The sequence below is a fragment of the Thalia democratica genome, chromosome 1 (genome assembly GCF_965202585.1).
Source record: "Thalia democratica chromosome 1, ktThaDemo2.hap1.1, whole genome shotgun sequence".
Taxonomy (NCBI): Eukaryota; Metazoa; Chordata; class Thaliacea; order Salpida; family Salpidae; genus Thalia; species Thalia democratica.
In genome coordinates, this window is record NC_139165.1 from 5,966,951 (window position 1) to 5,987,549 (window position 20,599).

The following is a 20,599-nucleotide window of genomic DNA, read 5'->3' on the forward strand; positions in this document are numbered from 1 at the left end:
TGACTTTATGACAGTTAAATATATATAGTCGTTTTATAAAAGATTTTTGAACAGCCATATATTAGAAAAAAAGATTTAAAAAAAATCAATAGTGAAGGACAAACATTCATTTAAAAAAAAAAAGCTGAAGTAATTTAAATAAACATTTCACTAGCTGCAATCACCTGAACTAGTATTTGTTTTATTACCAATCTTCATCAAACAAAACTTCTAGTTAACGTATGTCGTATTTTAAGTACTTAAAAATGAAAAATTTATTATTTTTCGAGTTGTTGTAGACTTTTAGGGATTTAATACTCATATAATTTTTGTATGTTATCTGTAAACAGCTACATCAAACAATAAGTGCAATTAATTGCAAAATTATTATTATAGAAGTTATTTTTTTGCAATTATACTGTTTAATAAATTTGTGTTTATAGTAAGATAAAAAGTTTTCAATAGCGTGATAATCAATTATTATTTAGTAATTTTTCCTTTTGTAAACAAAGTTATTTACATTTAAAATAGAACATAATAAATTTGATCAGCTGTCAAAATTGCACGCGCGTGCAAAATTGCACGACGATGGAATGACACGAGGACAATTTTGCACAGATGGAATTTTTTTTTTAATTAAGTTTTTTTTTACTATCACTGTCACCCCTAACCCTTACCCTCGATCAGTAACTTTTTGTTTTTTTTTATTAGTTTATCTTTAAGTTTATTTTTTTTTGTATAAATATATTTTCTGATTTTTTACTCTCGTGCAAAATAACTCGTGCAAAATTGACCCCTAGTGCAACTATGTCTTCGTGCAATTTTGTCTCTTCGTGCAACTTTGTCTTCGTGCAATTTTGTCTCCTCGTGCAACTTTGTCTTCGTGCAATTTTGTCTCCTCGTGCAACTTTGTTTTTGTGCATGTTTAACCCGTTCCCAATAAATTTAGTTCTTCTTAAACAAGTTAAAGTTAAAGTTTAAACTTAAATTGTTGTTCTTATGTTTTTCAAAAAGTTTTTTCTTCATTATGTGTTTTCTTAACATACTAAGTCTGTTTGTACATTAAAAAGTGTGATTTCTTTTCACGTAGATACATACATTGCCTTAAGTTTTTATAAAAATAAAAGTTATGAAAAAATAACATACTAAGTCTGTTTGTTCATTAAAAAGTATGATTTCTTTTCACGTAGATACATACATTGCCTTAAGTTTTTATAAAAATAAAAGTTATGAGAAATAGCAATCATAATTGACTTATAACATATATTTGAAGTACTAAATAATTATTTTTTTGTAATACATTTAAGCACACGCAAAGAAAATTCAAAAATTTTATTAAAGTATAGTATGATATACAGTTTTTGTTTTATTCTCATATTTATTCTTATTTATATATTTAAAGATTAGATATATGTTTAATATTTCACAGCATTTTTACCACTTCTCCCTTTTTATGTGGAATGTTATATTGCACTTTACTTGGTTGTTCTTATAAAAAGAGCAACAAAAAAAATGCGAACGTACATGATCGTCGAAATTGAAATCTAGTGGAGGAGACGGTGTGGTGCCCATGGTTGACTATGGTTTCCATAGACAATATTGGAAAGAGTACACATCATTTTTTCTTAAAGAAAATAAATTTGTTTTGATATAGTTTAAATAATAATACTTTAAAAAAGAAAAAAAAATCTTTTAGTTAATAATAATATTGATTTTTCATTGATCTTAAGTTTCTTTTTTATTGTTTTAATTAAAACTGCTCAAAAAAGTTATAAAGTATATTGTGTTAGGTTCAATGACTGAAAGGTCTTTTTTCACACCAATCCATTGACCATAGTTGTGAGCGTTCACATTTTTTTTCTTTCTTTCTAATATTTTAAAGTTTATTTGTTTAGTTTTACGTTTGTTTGAGCTTTTTTTTCTTAAGATAATGACAATAGTATGAATAGACTAGTTTAAATTCAAGGAAGTATAGAAACAAAGAAAAAGCCAATAATTGATAGCACAACACTTTTGTAATATTTTTTCATGTTAACTTTGTAGTTTTATTAATAGATTTTCTTTTTTATCAATTTTTTAATGTACTTCAAGTTCGCTCGTCAAAAAGCGCTTTTAAACTGTTAAATTATCAAATTAGTGTTAGTTAAAGAATAAGAAGTTACCATAAAATATTTTATATTTACTCAAAATAGTCTACCCAAAGCATTTATACTTATAATTTTCAAACTAAATAAAAGTGAAAACCTATAGTCAACTATAAAAGCATAAACAAAGTTGAACTAACTTTATTTATTTAACCGTTAGGTGTCACTGTTTACGAGGAAGTTTGAGAGTTTAAATATTTGTTTAGTCGTAAGATAAACGCTTTGTTATCGCTTGAATGATCAAAACACGTACTAAATGAAAAAGTTGTAAAATGTTTTTTTCAAATCTGTTTTAGATAGCTTTAAATTTAGTTTGAGTTGAAAATTAAAGTTTAGTTTATAATAATTAACTTCAAAAATTAACTTTTGATATTTTAAGCTTGATTTTGTTTTTGTTTATAAATGTTTTTGTAAAAAATAGCAGATAGTATTGCACTTAAAAGGTTTTATAAACATAAGCAAGTAATAACGAAATGAGCTTAATTAAATTAAAGTATTAATATTAAGCCTAGCTAATGTGGTACAAAAACAACAGAAAAAAAAGTTTTTAGAGAGTTTGTTAAGTATAATTATATATTACTGCTTCAATAAATCCTTTCTACTAAACAAAACTAATTTTTACTTTTTTTTAAAAGTATGTTAAAAGTACTTGAAGTTTTGTTAATCATCGAGAAAAAGCAACTTATTGTACTATTAAAGAGTAAAGTAGTATGTTTTAAGTTTTTAATTTAAGAAAATAAAGTAAAATTAGTTAAAAACTGTCTTAGATTGGAAAAGCACAACAAAGTATGGTACTTTATCAATAATATCAAAAATTGATAGTGGTTTAGCTAAATGAATTTATGACAGTTAAATATATATAGTCGTTTTATAAATGATTTTCGAACAGCCATATATTTAAAAAAAGGTTAAAAAAAAACAATAGTGAAGGACAAACATTCGTTTTTAATAAAAAAAGAAGCTGAAATAAATTAAATAAACATTTCACTAGCTGCTATCACTTGAGCTAGTATTTGTTTTATTACCAATCTTCATCAAACAAAACTTCTAGTCATACATATGTCGAATTTTAAGTACTTAAAAATGAAAGATGTTTTATTTGTCGAGTTTTTGTAGACATTTAGGGATTCAATACTCATATACTTTTTGTATGTTATCTGTAAACAACTACATCAAATAATCAGTGCAATTAATTGGAAAATTATAATTATAAAAGTTTTTTTTTTGCAATTATGCTGTTTAATAAATTTGTGTTTATAGTAAGACAAAAGTTTTAAATAGCGTGATAATCAGTTATTACTGAGAATTTTTTTTTGTAAACAACTTTATTAGGAATCAAAAAACATAAAAAAATTATTTCTGATTCAACAAAAATAAACTTTTAGGTTATTTATTTAAAAAAAATTAACCATTTTATCTTGAGAAGAAGTCAAACCAATGTTTAAATTTATTTTTACATTGATTGCTTTGCTGTATACTGCTAGTTAGTTTTAAACATTAAATTGTAATATATATTATATGTATATGTATTCATATAATCTTTTATAGTTAAGTTGTTATTGCAATAGATTTTAACAATTTTGTTTTCATTGTGTTCTTTAAACTATGTTACTATTCTCCAAAATATTAGATTGTGGTCATTAAAAGTATTTGTTTCATTTTACGTTTGTATAAGCTTTTTAATTCTTAAGATATTTACATTAGTTCTGAGTGGATCTAGCTCAAAATAAAAAATAAGTTTTTTATGTTATCAACACGGCGAAATGTGTACTGTTTGTTAAATATTTCTATTTTAAGCTTAAAACCTTAAGTAATTGAATTAAATTGTCAGTTTTAAAAAAGCTAACTTATTTAAAAGTTTTTGCCTAGTATAACTTTATAGCGTTGAAAAAAAATTTTGTTTACAAAGTGTTTCAATTTACTAAACATATTCAAAACTATAAAAAAAACTTTTCAGACTTCAATACAATATATGATTACACAAGTATTATTACTATTTTAATTTATCATTAGTTTATTATTAGTTTAGTGATTTATTTGTTTATTACGTGATTGATTTAATTTTATGGTGTAGCAATGAAACAGATGCTCAACCTAAAAAATTAATGAAACATTTCAAACTGTTTTTTTTTCTAAGCGTCCTACTAAACTATTTTCAAAAGACATCAAGTTAAACGGTTTAGATACATGTAAATTTTTTGCACTCCTTAACAAATAAACCACCCTTTACGACTGATTGCAACTAAGTTGAAAATCGAATTAAGATTTTTCTGGTCATTTAAATTGATTAGTAAAATATTAGTTTCTAAACACTATATGTTGAAACTTTAAACAACCAATATTATCGCATTTAATTATGATATAACTGTCATAACTGTATTACAGATGGGTTCTGGTTTATAAACTAAAGCTTGTTTAATTAAATAAACTTCGTCAAAAATTACTTTCCTGAAAACCGATATTTATATTACATTTAATTAAATAGTATTTTTTTACAAAGATTTGTAGCAAAAAATTTATCTTTATTCTTATGACGAACTTAAAGCTCTAATGTTCTCCCTGTAGAAATAAAATGTTAAAAATTTAATTTTCAACTAAAGTTTTAACCTAGTAGTGTGAAATAACCAATTTTTTTTTTTGCAAGTCCGGTACGCCATAACCTTGGTTTACAACGCCATTCAAAACAACTTACCAGCAATAGCAAACCCTGAAAGTTCAAACTTAACAAATGGACCAGGTTCAAGGTAAGTCTAATTAAATCTACTACAAAAATAAGAAACCAAAAAGGGTCTTTAACTATTTTTATTTTGTTTTTAGAAAATAAAAATATTTTTAGAAAATAAAAATTAAGTTTTTAAAAAATTAAAATAATATTTATATTTTTTTTTAGTGTTTGACAAAAATGTCTTTATTAGTCAGTAAATTAATATTTTATTAATAAAATTTTTATTTTGTTTAAGCAGGAATACCACAATTAAAGACCAAAACTTAAAATGGCCTTTATCTCAAAAATATTAAACCAAGACACTGACCAATAGTATGATTAACTTAAATATATTTAAAAGTATAAGTAAAAAAAATATGTATTTTTTGAGAATGGTCCGTGTATTAAAAAAGATTCCACTTAAACTCTAGCAAAACCCAATAAAGCAACCGTATAAAACAAAACTTAAAAAAACATATTCTATTTTAGCCCTATCATTTAGCTATCAAAATATCTATAAATATGCTTTATGAAAAAAGAAGTACTTGTGTTTTGAAATTTTTAAGTCAATGAATTACTCAAATTTGTTTTGTTGTTGTTTAAAATGTCTCAGTTATACTATTACAACTAAAAAAAAAATAAAAGAAACTAAAAGTCATATAAGATTTTTTATTTGGGTATTAATACAACGAATACAACGTATAGTTCTTTTGAAAGTTTTTTATAACATATACGCAAAGTTAAAACTTTTACATAAGTTGTTTCATCAATACTAATATTTTAGGAGTATATCTGTTGGTAGAGATTATAATGTTGGGTCAGTTTTCGTAAGTGATAATGCAACAGTTGGTCAAATAAACGTTTCAAACAATCATGGTGGTAGCAACAAAGGTTAGTCTTGTACAAAAAACAACATAAAATACTTTACTTCAACTTTCAAGAAAGTTGATAACATACATAAGTTATTAGAAACGGAAGAGTTCGACATTAAGGAAGTTGTGAAAGCTGCTAAAGACAATATTTCATTATTCAAGTTACCATTCGGAGGAAATTGGAGAGTTTTTGAGTCAGACTATGACGTTATTCCTAGAATCAAAGACAGTAATGACAAATTTGTCAGTCCAAAAGAAGTGTTAGGGTTAGAAACTTTACTTAATTAATAATAAAATGAAAACATTAAACACTTTATAATTTTTAGTATTGATGAGACAAATTCATGTGTTAACAACAAATATATAACTCTTTCCGGTGATGGAGGCTCTGGAAAAAGTTTTATTACAAGGATTTTAGCAAAAACATACTTCAAAAAAGACTTTCTGTGTTTTTTAATAGATTTAAGTGCAGTCCGACTTGATGCAGAATGTAATTTTTCTTGTTTCTTGTTAGAAAATGGTTGCAGCAATCTTGACCTTGAAAATAGTAAAATGAAAAGAGGATTTACAAAATGGCTTCGCGAAAACGGAAACAAAACAATTGTCGTTTTAGATGGTTTGGATAGAATAGACAGATCAAAATTACCAAAAAGTGTAAAATCGTCTCTTGACAGAATTTTGACTTCAAGACAATGGATTAGTAATACTTTAGCACGTAAAGTTTTAACTAACTCTAAAGTTATTTTAACTTCTAGACCCTTTGCTTTATGTTCGCTTGACGGTGAGTTTGTAACACAATACAGTTACACTTTACAAGGATTCGCTGAAGAAGATGCACAGAAAGCCCTCAATTTTTACGTTGAGAGAGATGAAGACAAGGATAAGGCAAAAAGATGTTTTAAAGCAATTAAGCAAAAAAATCTTGTACAACTATCCACTAATCCAAACAATGTGTTTTTGCTGTTTCAGTTATTTAAATCCGAATTAGATTTCGAATCTGAAGACATTACAGCAGCTTCACTGTATAACAAAATATTTAATGATGTTCTTCGAACTCAATCGTACAGTCATAAAGAACCGACTGAAGAAATAATGATGAAGCTTGAAAAGATGTGCTTTGAATTAACTTGTCAAAGAAAGTTTGTTATTGAAGAAGACGATTTAATTGATAACTTAACATTTGACAACTTAGAAAACCTTGTTCCCATTAAAGCAAAGAATAAAAACAAAGGTTACAGATCTGAGGATCGAGAAAAATCTATACAAATTAGTCATCAACTGGGTCAGGTAAGCAATTTTTGTGTTTTACTAGTTTAGAAATTTTATTTGTGTTTTTTAAACATTTATGTAGCATTTAAACTTAAAGTTATTTTTTAAAATATTAAAAACTTATACCAATTGATACAATTTGTAACTAAGTGTTTTTTATATTTTTTTAATAATTATACCTGTCAAAAACTCTATACCTTAGTTCCATTTTTTTACAGGTCGTTTAATATTAATACTGAATAATAAAAAATTGGCAATAAAGTAAACAGTTGTCTAACAAATCATTAGTTTTTATGAAATGTTATGCTTTTATAAGTAGTCCTACTTTAACTTAATATTTTTTTAAAAATTTTCAGGAGTTGTTAACATCGAGATATATTTTATACCAAATGCCTTACCCAGAATTCAAAATATGTTTAAAGGAAGATCTATTTTCACAAGTAGATGAAACTGTCAGTTATTTTGCTGAAGTCCGCAGGTACTTGTATCATTTTCTATGTCTTTATTCAAAAAATAAAACGAACTACACCAATGGGTACAAAAGAAAATTAGCTCGTACTATGAATGATAGAAGTTTGTTGTTTATTTACTGTTTTATTTAAGAAAGTTATTTTAAATGATTTATTACTTTTATTCATAGTTTACCGGTTTTGAAATTCCGATCCTTTTTTTTATTTAGATATTATATAACCTATATAGAATGTGGGTTACTAAAACAATAAACTTATATAGTTATGATATACTTACAAACCATAATAAAGATATAACAAAATTAAATAAAAATATTAATCTTACTTAATTCTAATTAAAGCTACTTTTTTTCGCTTCTTTTAAAAAACTAAGCACAATAAATAAGTGGTTTGGTTATTTTCAAAGAACATAAAATGATACACAACTACAAATATAAAGAACTAAGTACAACATAACAATATAAAAAATTTACTTTAAAGTGTTTTTAAAATAGAATAACATATGAGTTCAATAATTGAGAAATATACTTTAAGAATGCACAAATTAAGTTTAGAAAACTAATAACTAACTGGAATAAATCTCTTATATAAGAAATAAATATTGTTGTTTAAAAAAATTACATAAAGCAACAAAACAATAAGAATGTCTTTTTCTGAAACTGCATGTTTTTTAGCACTTTCTGCAGGATAATTTCTTGCTCAAATAAACAGTATATACGTATAGCTGTACTTAGCCTATGAAAAGTTACATTAGGCTTTAAATTTTGTCTTAACAGTAACATTCTTTTTGTTGCATCAGCTATTCATATTAGACGCTCAAAATATTTAGTCTTAGGACCTGGTGCACAACGAACCTTTTGGTTATCGAAAGATAATCTTGAAATAAAACTTTTAAGATTCTACATTTAAAGAATAAAACAGCATATAAAAGATGCTATTTCTATGATCCGGATGGATTTTTTTTTAAATGGATCAGGATCTTAGTTTCAAAAATATATTCAGTACTGATCGGGTCCTAGCGAAGATCCGGAAACGGATCGAATTGTTCGAATAAAGTAATTATTTTATTTAAAGTGATCCATAATTAAAGAAACAATCAAACTAAATTAATAACGAAGCTTGACCACAAAAACACAAGCATTATATTATCAAGCATAGAAAACATCATGCATAGTTAATTAATCAACTAATTTATTTTTGTGACAAATGTTGTTTGTGATTTATCTTAGTTTATTGTTTTAACTGTACTTTCCCTAACGAAAATTAATAAAATATATTGGAAAAGTAAGATTTTAAGAAATTTATTTATATAGTAAAATTAAAAATAATTCTGATGTTTAATTTTTTAAAACGTTTATTACCTATCTTAGACTTTAAAGTATATAGTAAGCTAATAACACACAGTAAGTAAAAAAACGTGTTTAAGAAAAGTTTAAATAAAAATTGGTATAAAATTTTTTACAACAAAACAGACTAAAAAAGAAAAGAATATCATTAAATATTAAAATAAAATGCTAAACCTACGTTTTAGCTCAAATACCAGTATGAAAAATAATTAAAACTGCATTTTTCGTTACAAATTAGCTATATATTTAAATATACGTATACAGTAGTAAAAGAATTATTAAATAAAACATGCATAGAAATACTTAAAAAATTGATTAAAAAAGATTCTAGAGTCACGCCGCTCGCCTATATTTATTTTGTTATATGTCCGGGCCTCAAAGGGTTTTTCGGATAAATATGATCTATTGACTAAAACCTTTTTCCATCCGTATTGTAGGTAAAAGTAACGACAAAAAAAAATTAAATGTGATTTAACACTAAAACTTTAGAAAATACTAAATTAATTTGATCAGGATCCGGCCGGATCTCAGTTTAAAATACAAGTCCAGACCTTAAACCCAGTGAACGAAATTCTTTACCTAAGTTATTAACATATTTGTTTATTTTAACATTTTAATTAAATAACTAAGCATTTTGGTTTTACTTACATGTAACTAAACTAAATATACAAAAAAAAATATCTTGTTTTAACAATAATTTTAAAGGGGTTTGTTTTTTATGGTTAGTTAGAAATGACAAAACAAATAAAATGTACTTTACTTATTATATAAACAAAAGTATTATCTAAGCTTTATTAAAACAGAAAATTTGTTGAAATCGCTCTTAGTTAAAAGAATAGTTCAAAATTTAGTGAAGAAATTCAACTAAACAGGTTTTCAAGAAAAGAAGAAGTTTTTGCTTGATTCATTATCCGAAAGATTGGAGGTGGAGTTAAAAGAATTTGGAAAAATAAAAGGTTCTGTTTTGACTGAGATGAAAACAAAACGTCCTAGTGAGTTTAAAAAAAAGTTAAAGGTATATAAAAAAAGTAATAAAACATAATGTAATTAACATTTGCATTGACTTCAATAACCAAAGTTAAAATTTGCCAAAAAACATTATGATTTTGAGTTAGAGAAGATCAATCAAATGTTTTAAACCGCTTTAATAAAGCTTTAGCTGATAAGCTCTAGTTAGGTAAAAACAACTAGTTTATTAAAACTGAGATTTATTTAGTTTTCTTAACTAAGCTAAATAAAATTATATCTTCTATGAAACCGATAAAACTTTGAAAGAACCTATTGTAAAGTTGTTTATTTTAATTTACTGAGTTTTAAAATTAATACACTGTATCACTTTTCTAGTAATATATAAGAGATCTTCAGTTATTAAATAAATTTAAAAAAGACTTTAAATTAGTAATCCACCAGATCCAGATCTTATTTGTCAAATTAACATCTTGCTAGATCTGGACATTTTCAAATTGACATCCGGCTAGACCCGGATACATAATCTAAAATTAAAAAAACCCAATTGTTTAAAATGATTAATTTTATACAAACGACTTGTTTAGGTACTAATCAATCTTTTTTGTTTAAAAAATTATATGAAATTACTAACTTTATGCATTTAGTAAAGTATTTTTTTATCTTTTAAAAACAGTCTTTCACTTAGTTTTTTAATGTGTTATAGTTGTTTATCAACTCTCTTAGTTTAAATTATTAAAAACGTAAAATTAAAACTAACTAAAAATAAAAAACACTCATAAACTTAAAACATTAAATCAAAGAAAGCATGGGAAAAAGTAGTCAGTGCCAGAGCTTGAACTTTCATTTGCTATGATTCAAGCTCAAGTTAACATAAAGTTTTGATCATATCTTGACTATCAAACAACAAGTCACAGTAGACTGAGACTACCCAGAGCTTGTATGTATAAGGCTAAATAAGCTTGTGGTCGAAAAATTAGATAGTTGTTTGAAAAACATAAACTTTAGAATTTTTATCAATTTTTAAAGTTGCTTTTTAACAAACGTAAATTTTTCTTACAAAAACTTTAAAAAGTATTTATGTTTCTAAAACTTAAGTCTTCTGAAAATGTCATTTTTAAATTTTAGTTTGTATATACGAAAAGAATAAATAAAAAGAGGTCTCCTTACATTTTTGAGTCGATGACTCCCATTCAGTGTATGTACAGCTAAGTTTAAGATTGGTTCAAATGTGACATGCTAACTTCGATAACACAATTTTATAAGCGAGTAATTTTTGCTTCTTAGAACTATTTTTACAAATAACTTTAAAACATTCGTTGAAAACTGCTAAACTGCTGGCTTTATGAAACTAAATTATTCTGCAAAGATCTGAAAACTAAATTTAAAAACTAAAGTAAAACTTATTTTCAATGTTGAAAACTAATGAGGTTTTTAAATTTTCTATTCAAACAACTTTATTATAGAATAACGGTAGACAACATAGGCTTGCAGGCAGATTTCGGTATGTGGCAATATTTGCAAACAAACAAGTTGTACTATACTAAAATATGAAAAAAAAGGTAACAATTCACTTTTTTCTTGGTTGAACTAAAAACTAATATTCGCAAAAAATTCTTATATCTAGTAAAAAAATTCCCATTAAACATAAAACCTTAGTCGAATCATTGTTAGAATTAATAACGCATATTTGCCAAATGTAGATTCATTAGTCATTAACATCATATTTTTACTTTGGCTTTTATAGGCTTTAAAATGTTTTGAACACCGTAAGAAACATACGATACGTTATTGTCAAACATAACACAAAAGGTTTTTTTGTAAATGTTAAAACTAGTTACTTTAATATGCAGTTTTAGCTAGTGATCAACCGGGTCCGGATGTTTTTTTCAAATTGAGATTAGGCCGAAATTGAATCCAGATCCTAAAAGACGTTGTCTGGCTAGATCCGGATCAGTTCGTAATTCTTAGATCCGGTAGATAAATAGTTTAAACTTATAAATGTAATATGTTGTTAATCAAAAATAACAAATAAAGCAAAAGCATAGAAAAACAAAGAACATAAAAATTCTGAAAGTTTTACGGATTAAAGTCTATTACTTGATTAAATTTTAAATGATACTAATATTAAATTATTATTAAATAAATAAAAAAACTAAAAAACAATATTATTAGGATACAAGTAATACTTTAGGAATAAACTCAAAAATGGTAACTATTGTTTGATGTTTAGTAAAATGAAAATTATTTTTTTGAATTTAGCTTTATAAAAACTAAACCTTATAAGGCTAGATTTATAGGAGAATTAAAAAAAAACAGTCCATAAGTTGTGAATTTTTTTTTTCAATTAATTTAACATTGTAAAGCATTTATTAAACAATGTTAAATAAACTTCATATTTTTCTAAGAGAAATTATTTAAAATACTGTTATATCAAAACCATACTTTTTTAAATGAGTATTTCTTTATAAAAAATTATACTCTAAAAACCGTTTAAACGTATTTAAAACTTAAAAACATGTTAAGTTCAAAACTTCACTTATTTATCTTTTATGTTCTGAGTTATCAAGAAAAAATTGTATCATTTTGCAGAAATCAAAATATAGTAACATGTATAAATATATTTAAGATAATGATCATCTAACTTTTAGTTTATAATATTGATTTAAAGTTCTAAACAAACAATTTGGTTAGATATATACAAAAAGTGTTCTAGCATTATTTTACTGAATCGTTTTTTTTTCAGAATTTTTACATATAATGCAATTTGTACATGACGCTTACGAATACTTTTACGTACATGACGCTTACAATAAAAGTGTTGTTGATTTGAGTATAAATAATCCTTACAAACATGTGGAAATTGTTGATCAGTTCGGTTTTAATTGTGTCAAAAACTACTGTTGGATTATTAAAAAATGCTTTACCGAAATCGACGTCCTTGATATTGTTATTGATGACGGAAATGCTGTTTTTGAAGTATTCAACATGCTTAGATATTCAAAGGTATTACTTTTTCACAATAATCTAAACGAACTACTTTTTTTTAATGAAACAAAAAGAACGAACCCTTTTTGTTTTAGACCAAAGATTTTTTATATATTATAAATTATCTTTTAAACTATAAACTGTTCAATACAATAATTCTATGTAATGTAAACTGCTAATTTTTTGTTTTATATTGTAATAATGTACAACGAAATGTTTATGGTATTTAAACTCTGTTTTACTGAGTGATATTTATGCCAAAAATTTGTTGCGATTACAAGCTTAGTTTTATACATAGTGAAAAATAATTTAAAAATCTGTTTATAGATTTTTTAGACAAGGTACAACATTCTGAATATTCACTGTTTAATTTAGCTATATAAAAAACTTAATTAAAAAAATGTATTAATGAATTAAACTGATTTATTTTGTTGATAAATTATTGTTTTATAAAGTAACTATAATCTTACTTACTTAAATAAGAATCTTTATTGGAAACTAATTTTGTTGCTTACTTTTATACACTTCAACACAAACGTTAATTTTAACCCAATAAAATTGATACTAGTCACGCTTTAATTTTTAAGCAGGCAGAACTTGTTTATAGTTTACCTTTTGGTAATAATTGTGTATACCTACCCATCAAAATTTTATACAAAACAAAAACTGCTAAATGAAAAATCAATATCTAATTTTATTTTACTTTTTAGTTTCAACAAAGTTTTATTTTATTTATTGTTAAAGACACGTAGATGTTTATTTTGGTTCATTTTGTACAAAATTGTCTTAAGTTTTTAGAAACTTTTAAATAAAAAAGCAACCGATGTACATTTAATTATGTTTAATTATATTAAAAAGATATATGTCATTATTGTTAATTTTTTTGAAGTCTGTTTCTTTAATATTTTATTCCTAAACAGATCAGTCACATCAACTGCATGTATATCAATCTACGTCATACTTTTCTTGATTGCAATTTGTTCAATGAAATAAAACATCTTTTGAAAATTGCTGTCGAAACATGTGAAATTTGGCTTCCTAAAAACTTCAATAAATCAGAAAAAGAAAAATTTGTTACAAACACTACTTATGAACTAGAAAATGATTTTAATTCAGTAAGCTTGATTAATACGCGATTATTATTTAAAAGTTTAATTCAAAAATACTAAATAAGGTAATTGTTGACACATATTAAAAAAAAAACATTTTTTTACTTAAAGAGCTGAAAATTAAACTATACAGATCAATTATAATAAAAACCTTCTTTACTTATTATAAAAGTTGACTTGATAAACTTCACAGGTAAAACTTGTAATTATTCAACACAATGGCAAAAGAAGTTTCGCTACAAATCCTAAATTTTACGGTAAAAAAGAAAATAGAACTAAGCTTATCAGCTATACACAAAAAGGTAAAAACTATATTGTTTTCGTTCACACCAAAGATTTATACATCAAGTTTATTTTATTCGTTTAACCTAAGTTTCTTAAAACTTTGTATGCGTGTGCTTTAAAAAGCAAGAAAAATGGTTTATGTTATTTGATAGGTCCTGAAAATACGTACTTGTATTACGTACTTGAAAACTGTTCTGAAGACGCTTTAACTAAATCTGCTAATGAAATAACTAGAATGACTCAAGCTGGTGTAAAAACTAAAATTGAAGTCTATAGTTTAGAAAGTTTAAAATGGTTTTTTACATTATGCAAACTGGAAACAAGTTTATTTCGCTTACATCTATATTTAGTTGATGAGAACGAGTATGATGAACTTATGAAATTGTTTTTACAAATTATCAAGCTACCGCATTTTAAAGTTAGTTTTTTGTTGTAAATATTTTAACAATTTTAGACATTGTTATTGAATAATATGTTTATTTAAAGCTTATTAAAATGTAAATCTAGCTTGTAATCATCGTTTTATAGTCAATTTTACTTGTTTTAAGCATTTACATTGTGTTAATATTTTTTCTATTAAAAAGTATAAAAACTAATTAAAATATCAAAAAGTCCTTTAAAAATTATTTAGCAATTAAAACAAATAGCTTTCAAACTAACGTTAAATAATTACTAGTTTAACAAACATATTAAGCTGATCCTCTATAATATACAGCTAGATCAAGCAATATTTTTCTTATACTTTTTAGGTAAACATCGTTTTTGTTGTATATATGAGATATGGTGATATACAAAGAGTTATCAAGCAGTTTAATTCTGAAGTTTATTTACATTTTCAATGCAACAAATATATAAGTGAAAATCAATTGTCTTACTTAAAGTCATCCGAGTTTAAAAATAATGTGAAAACATCAAAAGCTTTAGAGGTAAGTTTTCTCTATATTTAAACTAAATAGTAACCAGTACAAGTGTTCTGAAATAAACAGTATTTTTAACAAATATTTAAAATTCGCACAATCTGTTCAACGGTTTATTCTTTCCGCATTATTATTCGTTGTTTGCTAATTAAATATAAACAGATTAACATGTTTTTACAACCTTAAACTGTTTTACTAAGTTTAACATTCTTACAGGTTGGTGTTATTACACCACTAAGTTGTATACTTTACGATGAGGACGGAACATTATTAGAAGAAAGTGCAGGATGGATAGAGATTCGCAAAAAACAACAAAATACCTAGTTACATGTTCATTTAATCAATTGTTAAGTTATTCGTTTATTTTAAAAACAAATTATATAATATACTTTATAAATTACTGTTATATATGCTTTTTCAAACCTTCAAGTAGAAAACACACCAAGTTTAGTTTTTAACGTAAATTTTCAATACAAATAAACTGAACAAGATTAAATAAAGTTACAATCCATTTCGAAATATCTTAATTAAACTATCGAGTTAAAAAATTGCAATAGTTCTAAAATTTATTCTTAATTGAAACATCTAATTGAAGTTTTGGTATAAACAACTAAATTTGGTTGTTTTTTTTAGTTGTATTATTAAATGAAATTTACTTAATTTTTTCTTTTGTTTTAGTTAGTGTTTAATGCATTTAACTTTTAACAAGAATAAAGTATATTATACAACTGTTTAGCATACTTTTACTGCAACGATATTATTTAGATAAGTTTTGTAACAAAATTATTTACTTGTTTTTGGTAAAATATTCAACTTAATATTTTCAAAAATATATAGTGCAAGAAATAACAACTGTTTATTCAACAAACTTGATTACATATAAAATTAAAAACTTTTTTCGATAACAGTTTAATTAAAATATTTTGAATTAACACATGTTTTTGTTGTTTTTCTCAACTATAAAGCACTTTATCAACAATTAAATATAGTTTTTTTAATAGATTAAAAAAGTTCCAACTTATTTAGAAAAACATAAGAAAAAAATTTTTTTGCTTCTTATACAAAATGAGTTTAAACGTGAAACTTAACATTTTATGAAAATTGAAAGTCTCAAACTTATGTTTTGGTCTGTTTTGTTTAATATATGTATATTTTTATTATTTGAAAATTCAAAGTTTATGGAAACTTAATAATGCTTGTTTCATTTTGGCTTTAAAAATATTTTAACTTTTTTTTAGTTTTTATTCAATAAGTTTTTTGTGTACAATATCTCAAACAGTTTTGTTTGATTAGTGGTTGATAAACAAACAAATAAAAGATAGCTTTTCATTTTATAGTTACAAAATTCGAAATTAAGTACGTTTTTTTTTATTATATTGTATGTTTTTGTTGTTATCTGTTTAACTATTAGTTTTTAATTATAATACTGTTTTCTACTATCAAAAATAATTATTAAGCTTTAGTTTTGCAATTATAAGATTTTTTCCAAAATTTAATTATGATTTTATTTTATTGTTATCGTTTTTTTTTGATGTAATAAAACAATGATTAGCAATTTAAATACTATGGTGTTTTAATTAAAAGGTAAATTATTTTTACTAACACATTAAGTTTAAGTAACATGATAGTTTATACTGTTGTTTATAAAATTAAAGTATTTATAATTAATTTTCTTCAATACTTATTTATAAAAAGAAAACATAAAAATCTTTTAAATTTTTTTTACTAGCCTTAACTTCCACTTTAAATTAAAAAAAAATTAAGCGAAATATAAAAAAAGTTTGATTAACTAGTGTTTCAAAAGCAAATTTAACATAAAACAAATAAGTTTAATATTTTCCCAAGTTAGAAGTAATTATTAGTTTTTTAAATTTTGATAATCTTAACTGCTATTTAGTTGTTAAATTGCTTTAACACATCATAATAATAAAATCCATTTAGTTAGAAATAAATAGATTTGTTAGAATACGACTATAAAAATAATTATAAAAAAAAATTATAACATTAGTGTGTAATCCATGATTTAAAACAATTACAAAGCTAGTATTTTATATATAAAAAATATATCTTACTATCATTGTCATATTATTACATTATAATTTAACTTTAATTTATAATTTTAATAACTCACTATTATACTTTGCAAATGCTAGGTCCTGTTTATTAGTTATGTACTTATTCTTTTCAATAAAATGATAAATAGGTTTAAAACTTTAATTAATACTAAAGTAAATATATGAAGTAAGAGTTTTATTAGAAATAAAAACTAGGAATTTAAATAAGCAGAGCTAATAGAAAACCAAATCAATCGTTTTTGTACGCAAGTACTTTATTGACTTGAGAAGTTTTGCTGTTCATAAAGTATGAACAAAGTAAGTATGTTTTGTGAAAATTGGTACTAAATTTATTTTTAATTTTACCAGAATTATTGTTGTTTTTCAGTTATTTTAAAGTAGGAGTTTCCAAAAGGGCGATATCGCCTTTTATGGGCAATTTAGAAGAAGCAAGTTTAGTGGTTCAAAAACTGGTCGATTCAGTTCTCCTACTTTTGAAACTATATTTTTTATTTACTCTGATAGTTATAAATAATGTACATAGTACAACAACTCTCTAAAAAAACAGTTAGCAGATAATAGACCAGAAAGGTTTTTTTTTACATTGGTATATGTTTAAGTAGTTACACCAGGTGAGTTATTTCTTATTCACAGTAAAAACAGATTTATTCTTATCACAAATTTTGTTAACTTTAAACAAATTATACTCCTAAAATTAGTTTTCAAATTTAAAACATTAAACTGTCTACAGTTTACAGAATAGTTGTAAGCATAATTATAAGTACATTTATATAATTACAAATATAATTACAAGTTAAAGCAAAATGCGAATGTTTTGAACTAACTAACATTTCGAAAAAATATAAAAGTTCTTATTTCATTTTACTAAAGCACAAATTGTACTACAATCAGATAAATCATTGTGCTTTTGTAAGTTGCCTCCGAATTTATGTAAATTTTTGAATAAATTGAATTCTTGTAATTAAAATTTCTGAAAACTTTTACTGTTTAGTCATAAAAAGCTTCAAAACGCAATTGGTTTGTAAAAAAGAGGTTTATCACGAAACAATCATGTTTAGTATCATAAAAAATAAAATATTGCAAACATTTTTAGCTAGTGAAGATACATTTTTATTTATTAAATCTAGTTTACTAACATTTTGGGTTTAAACAAAAAATAAATTGAGTATGTAGTCTTTAATATAAGGTTACAACCTTGTTTAGTTATCAATTTGATTGATTGTGCATATAATTAGAGTTTTAATTTTAAATTTTAATACTTTGTAAACAATTATAAAAAAGATACATATTATATTTTATCGTAATGTTATTTAAACTGTAGATTTTCAAGTTATATTCACCTTTTCCTGCAAAACAACATATTTTAGTGTAAATAAAGTAATTTAACAGTATAGTATAATAAACAAATTCAAAAATTTCAATGAGTTTAGTTTATAAAATTTGCTTTTTGCAAAATTTTTATGCCAAGTTTAATGTTAATGACTTATGTTTCAGAAAAAATATAAACATAAACAGAGAAAGAAGTTTAAAACTACAAGAGTAGTAGTATTAAACTAAATTATAAATAAGTAAAAATATCTAATAAAACTTTAGTGTATAATAGTCAAAACTACTAAAACTTCTTAATCGTTGTAACGAAAATACATAAATAATATCTTAAAAATGTTTTTGGTAGTTTGCTAAAAAAGTTTTAATATTTGAGTTTTTTTGCTACAATTAATTGTATAAAAAGCTACTTTAACAACTAATCTTTACTTGGATAACTAAGTAGTGAGGTATTTTCTCATTAGGTGATAAATGTATAAAATAAACTTCAAAAAAGCAAGCTTAATCAAAATTAGGTCAAATATTTTTATTTATCTATCTAAGATTCTAAAAAGTAAAAACATTGAAACCAACAAATGAGTTTTGCCTGTGATCTTTCATAATGCTTTTTTGTTGTGAATTCAAAATTTAAACTGTGAGTATTAACAAATAAAGATTAAGTGAAATGTAGAAACAAACTAATTGTAGAAACGGTAATTAAACACAACTTTATTTTATTGGTTAAAATCAAAATGTAACATTTGAAAATAAATAAAACATGTACTGAACTTATTTAAATTCTAGGTACAATCTGTAATATAAAAATATCTAAAAAGAAAAACAATACAAGTAATTTTTATCAGGAAATGTAGAAATTTAAAATTATAAAGTTTAATTAAAAGCACCAATTTTGCTACAAATATCTGGTACGTGTCATTTTGCAGTATGTGTAATGCAAGTGTGATATTTTACTTAAATAAATGTATTTGTTAAATGTAAATTCAGCGAAGTATTAATTATTACGTCACAAAAATATTTTAATGCAGTTTTCTCTTAACATAGCGAATAATCATATTTTTGTTGAAATCGCATTTACTTCTACAAAATAAAAAGTTACAAACAGTTTTAGCTCTAGTGAAATTGTACTATAACTTGTTTGTAACTATTTTTGTTGAGTTAACATAAAAACAAAATTACCAGTTTATTTTTTGAAAATGAAACTTCGTAAGTTTCTATTTTGAAACACTTAACTTTTAATTAAAAAAATGTTGCAAAATAGTTTAATGAGAATGTTTCAGTTCCTTATAAATGTTTTAGTATATGTTAAAATTAGTCACGAAAATTGTATGTTCAAAATATATTTTAAATTGTTAATGTAACAGACTTTTTCAAACCAGTAAACTAAAATAATGTAATGTTTAATTTATCATGTTGCAAAATGCTACTATTTAAGTTTTTAATTTCGATGAAAATTTCATAAAGTTAGTTTCTGATTTTATTCAAAATTAATATCATTAAACCGGGTTTTATACCCAAGTTTATTATAAATGATAAAAAATTGTTCAAATTATAGATTTTATTTTAATGAAAGTTACAAGTCTAAAACATCTTAGTGGTTTTAGTTTTCAACAAGTTTATTGTTTGTAAGCTATTTCTAGCATTGTTTTGTCATATATAAAATAATCAAAAAAATACTTAAACAAAAATAAATCATTTGATATAAAATACAAGTTTAAAACCTGATAAAACGAAATAAAACTTGGCAAAATTTCATTTGAATTATAAAAAATATAAAGTTAAAGAAACATTTTCAGCAGAAAACGAAACAAAATGTCTTAGGAACTTTTCGTGAATAAACTAGAGTTGTTAACTTATTTGAACTTAAAAAAAAAATTACAAGTAATAAGAAACATAAATACAATTACTCAGCAAAAAAACAAACCAATCGCATACTCAAAAAAAACTGTTTAAACATGATAGAAAAGTGAAAAATATAATTTATTTTTAACATACAACTCACATGAGCTGCAGTTTTAAGATTTGAACTATCTTGCTTTGAAAAATTTTTACAAACTGCGTAAAGTATATGTAAAGCATCCGTGAAGATGTATTGTAAATTTAATTATTACAAATAAATAAAGAAATAAATAAACTGTATATAGGTTGTTTC

General features: G+C 23.8%; 1 protein-coding gene across 1 annotated transcript; it reads left to right on the forward strand.

The window, feature by feature from the left end:
* The first annotated feature begins 3,511 nt into the window (after positions 1-3,511).
* LOC145842997 (uncharacterized) lies at positions 3,512-15,496 on the forward strand. Its single transcript, XM_082950470.1, has 13 exons — positions 3,512-3,606; positions 4,768-4,867; positions 5,612-5,718; positions 5,797-5,965; positions 6,026-6,986; positions 7,325-7,541; positions 9,657-9,776; positions 12,497-12,756; positions 13,659-13,853; positions 14,041-14,149; positions 14,285-14,550; positions 14,882-15,058; positions 15,266-15,496. Exons 1-13 carry the CDS (start codon positions 3,561-3,563, stop codon positions 15,371-15,373), a joined length of 2,835 nt encoding a protein of 944 aa, XP_082806596.1. The 5' UTR covers positions 3,512-3,560; the 3' UTR covers positions 15,374-15,496.
* Positions 15,497-20,599: the final 5,103 nt, after the last annotated feature.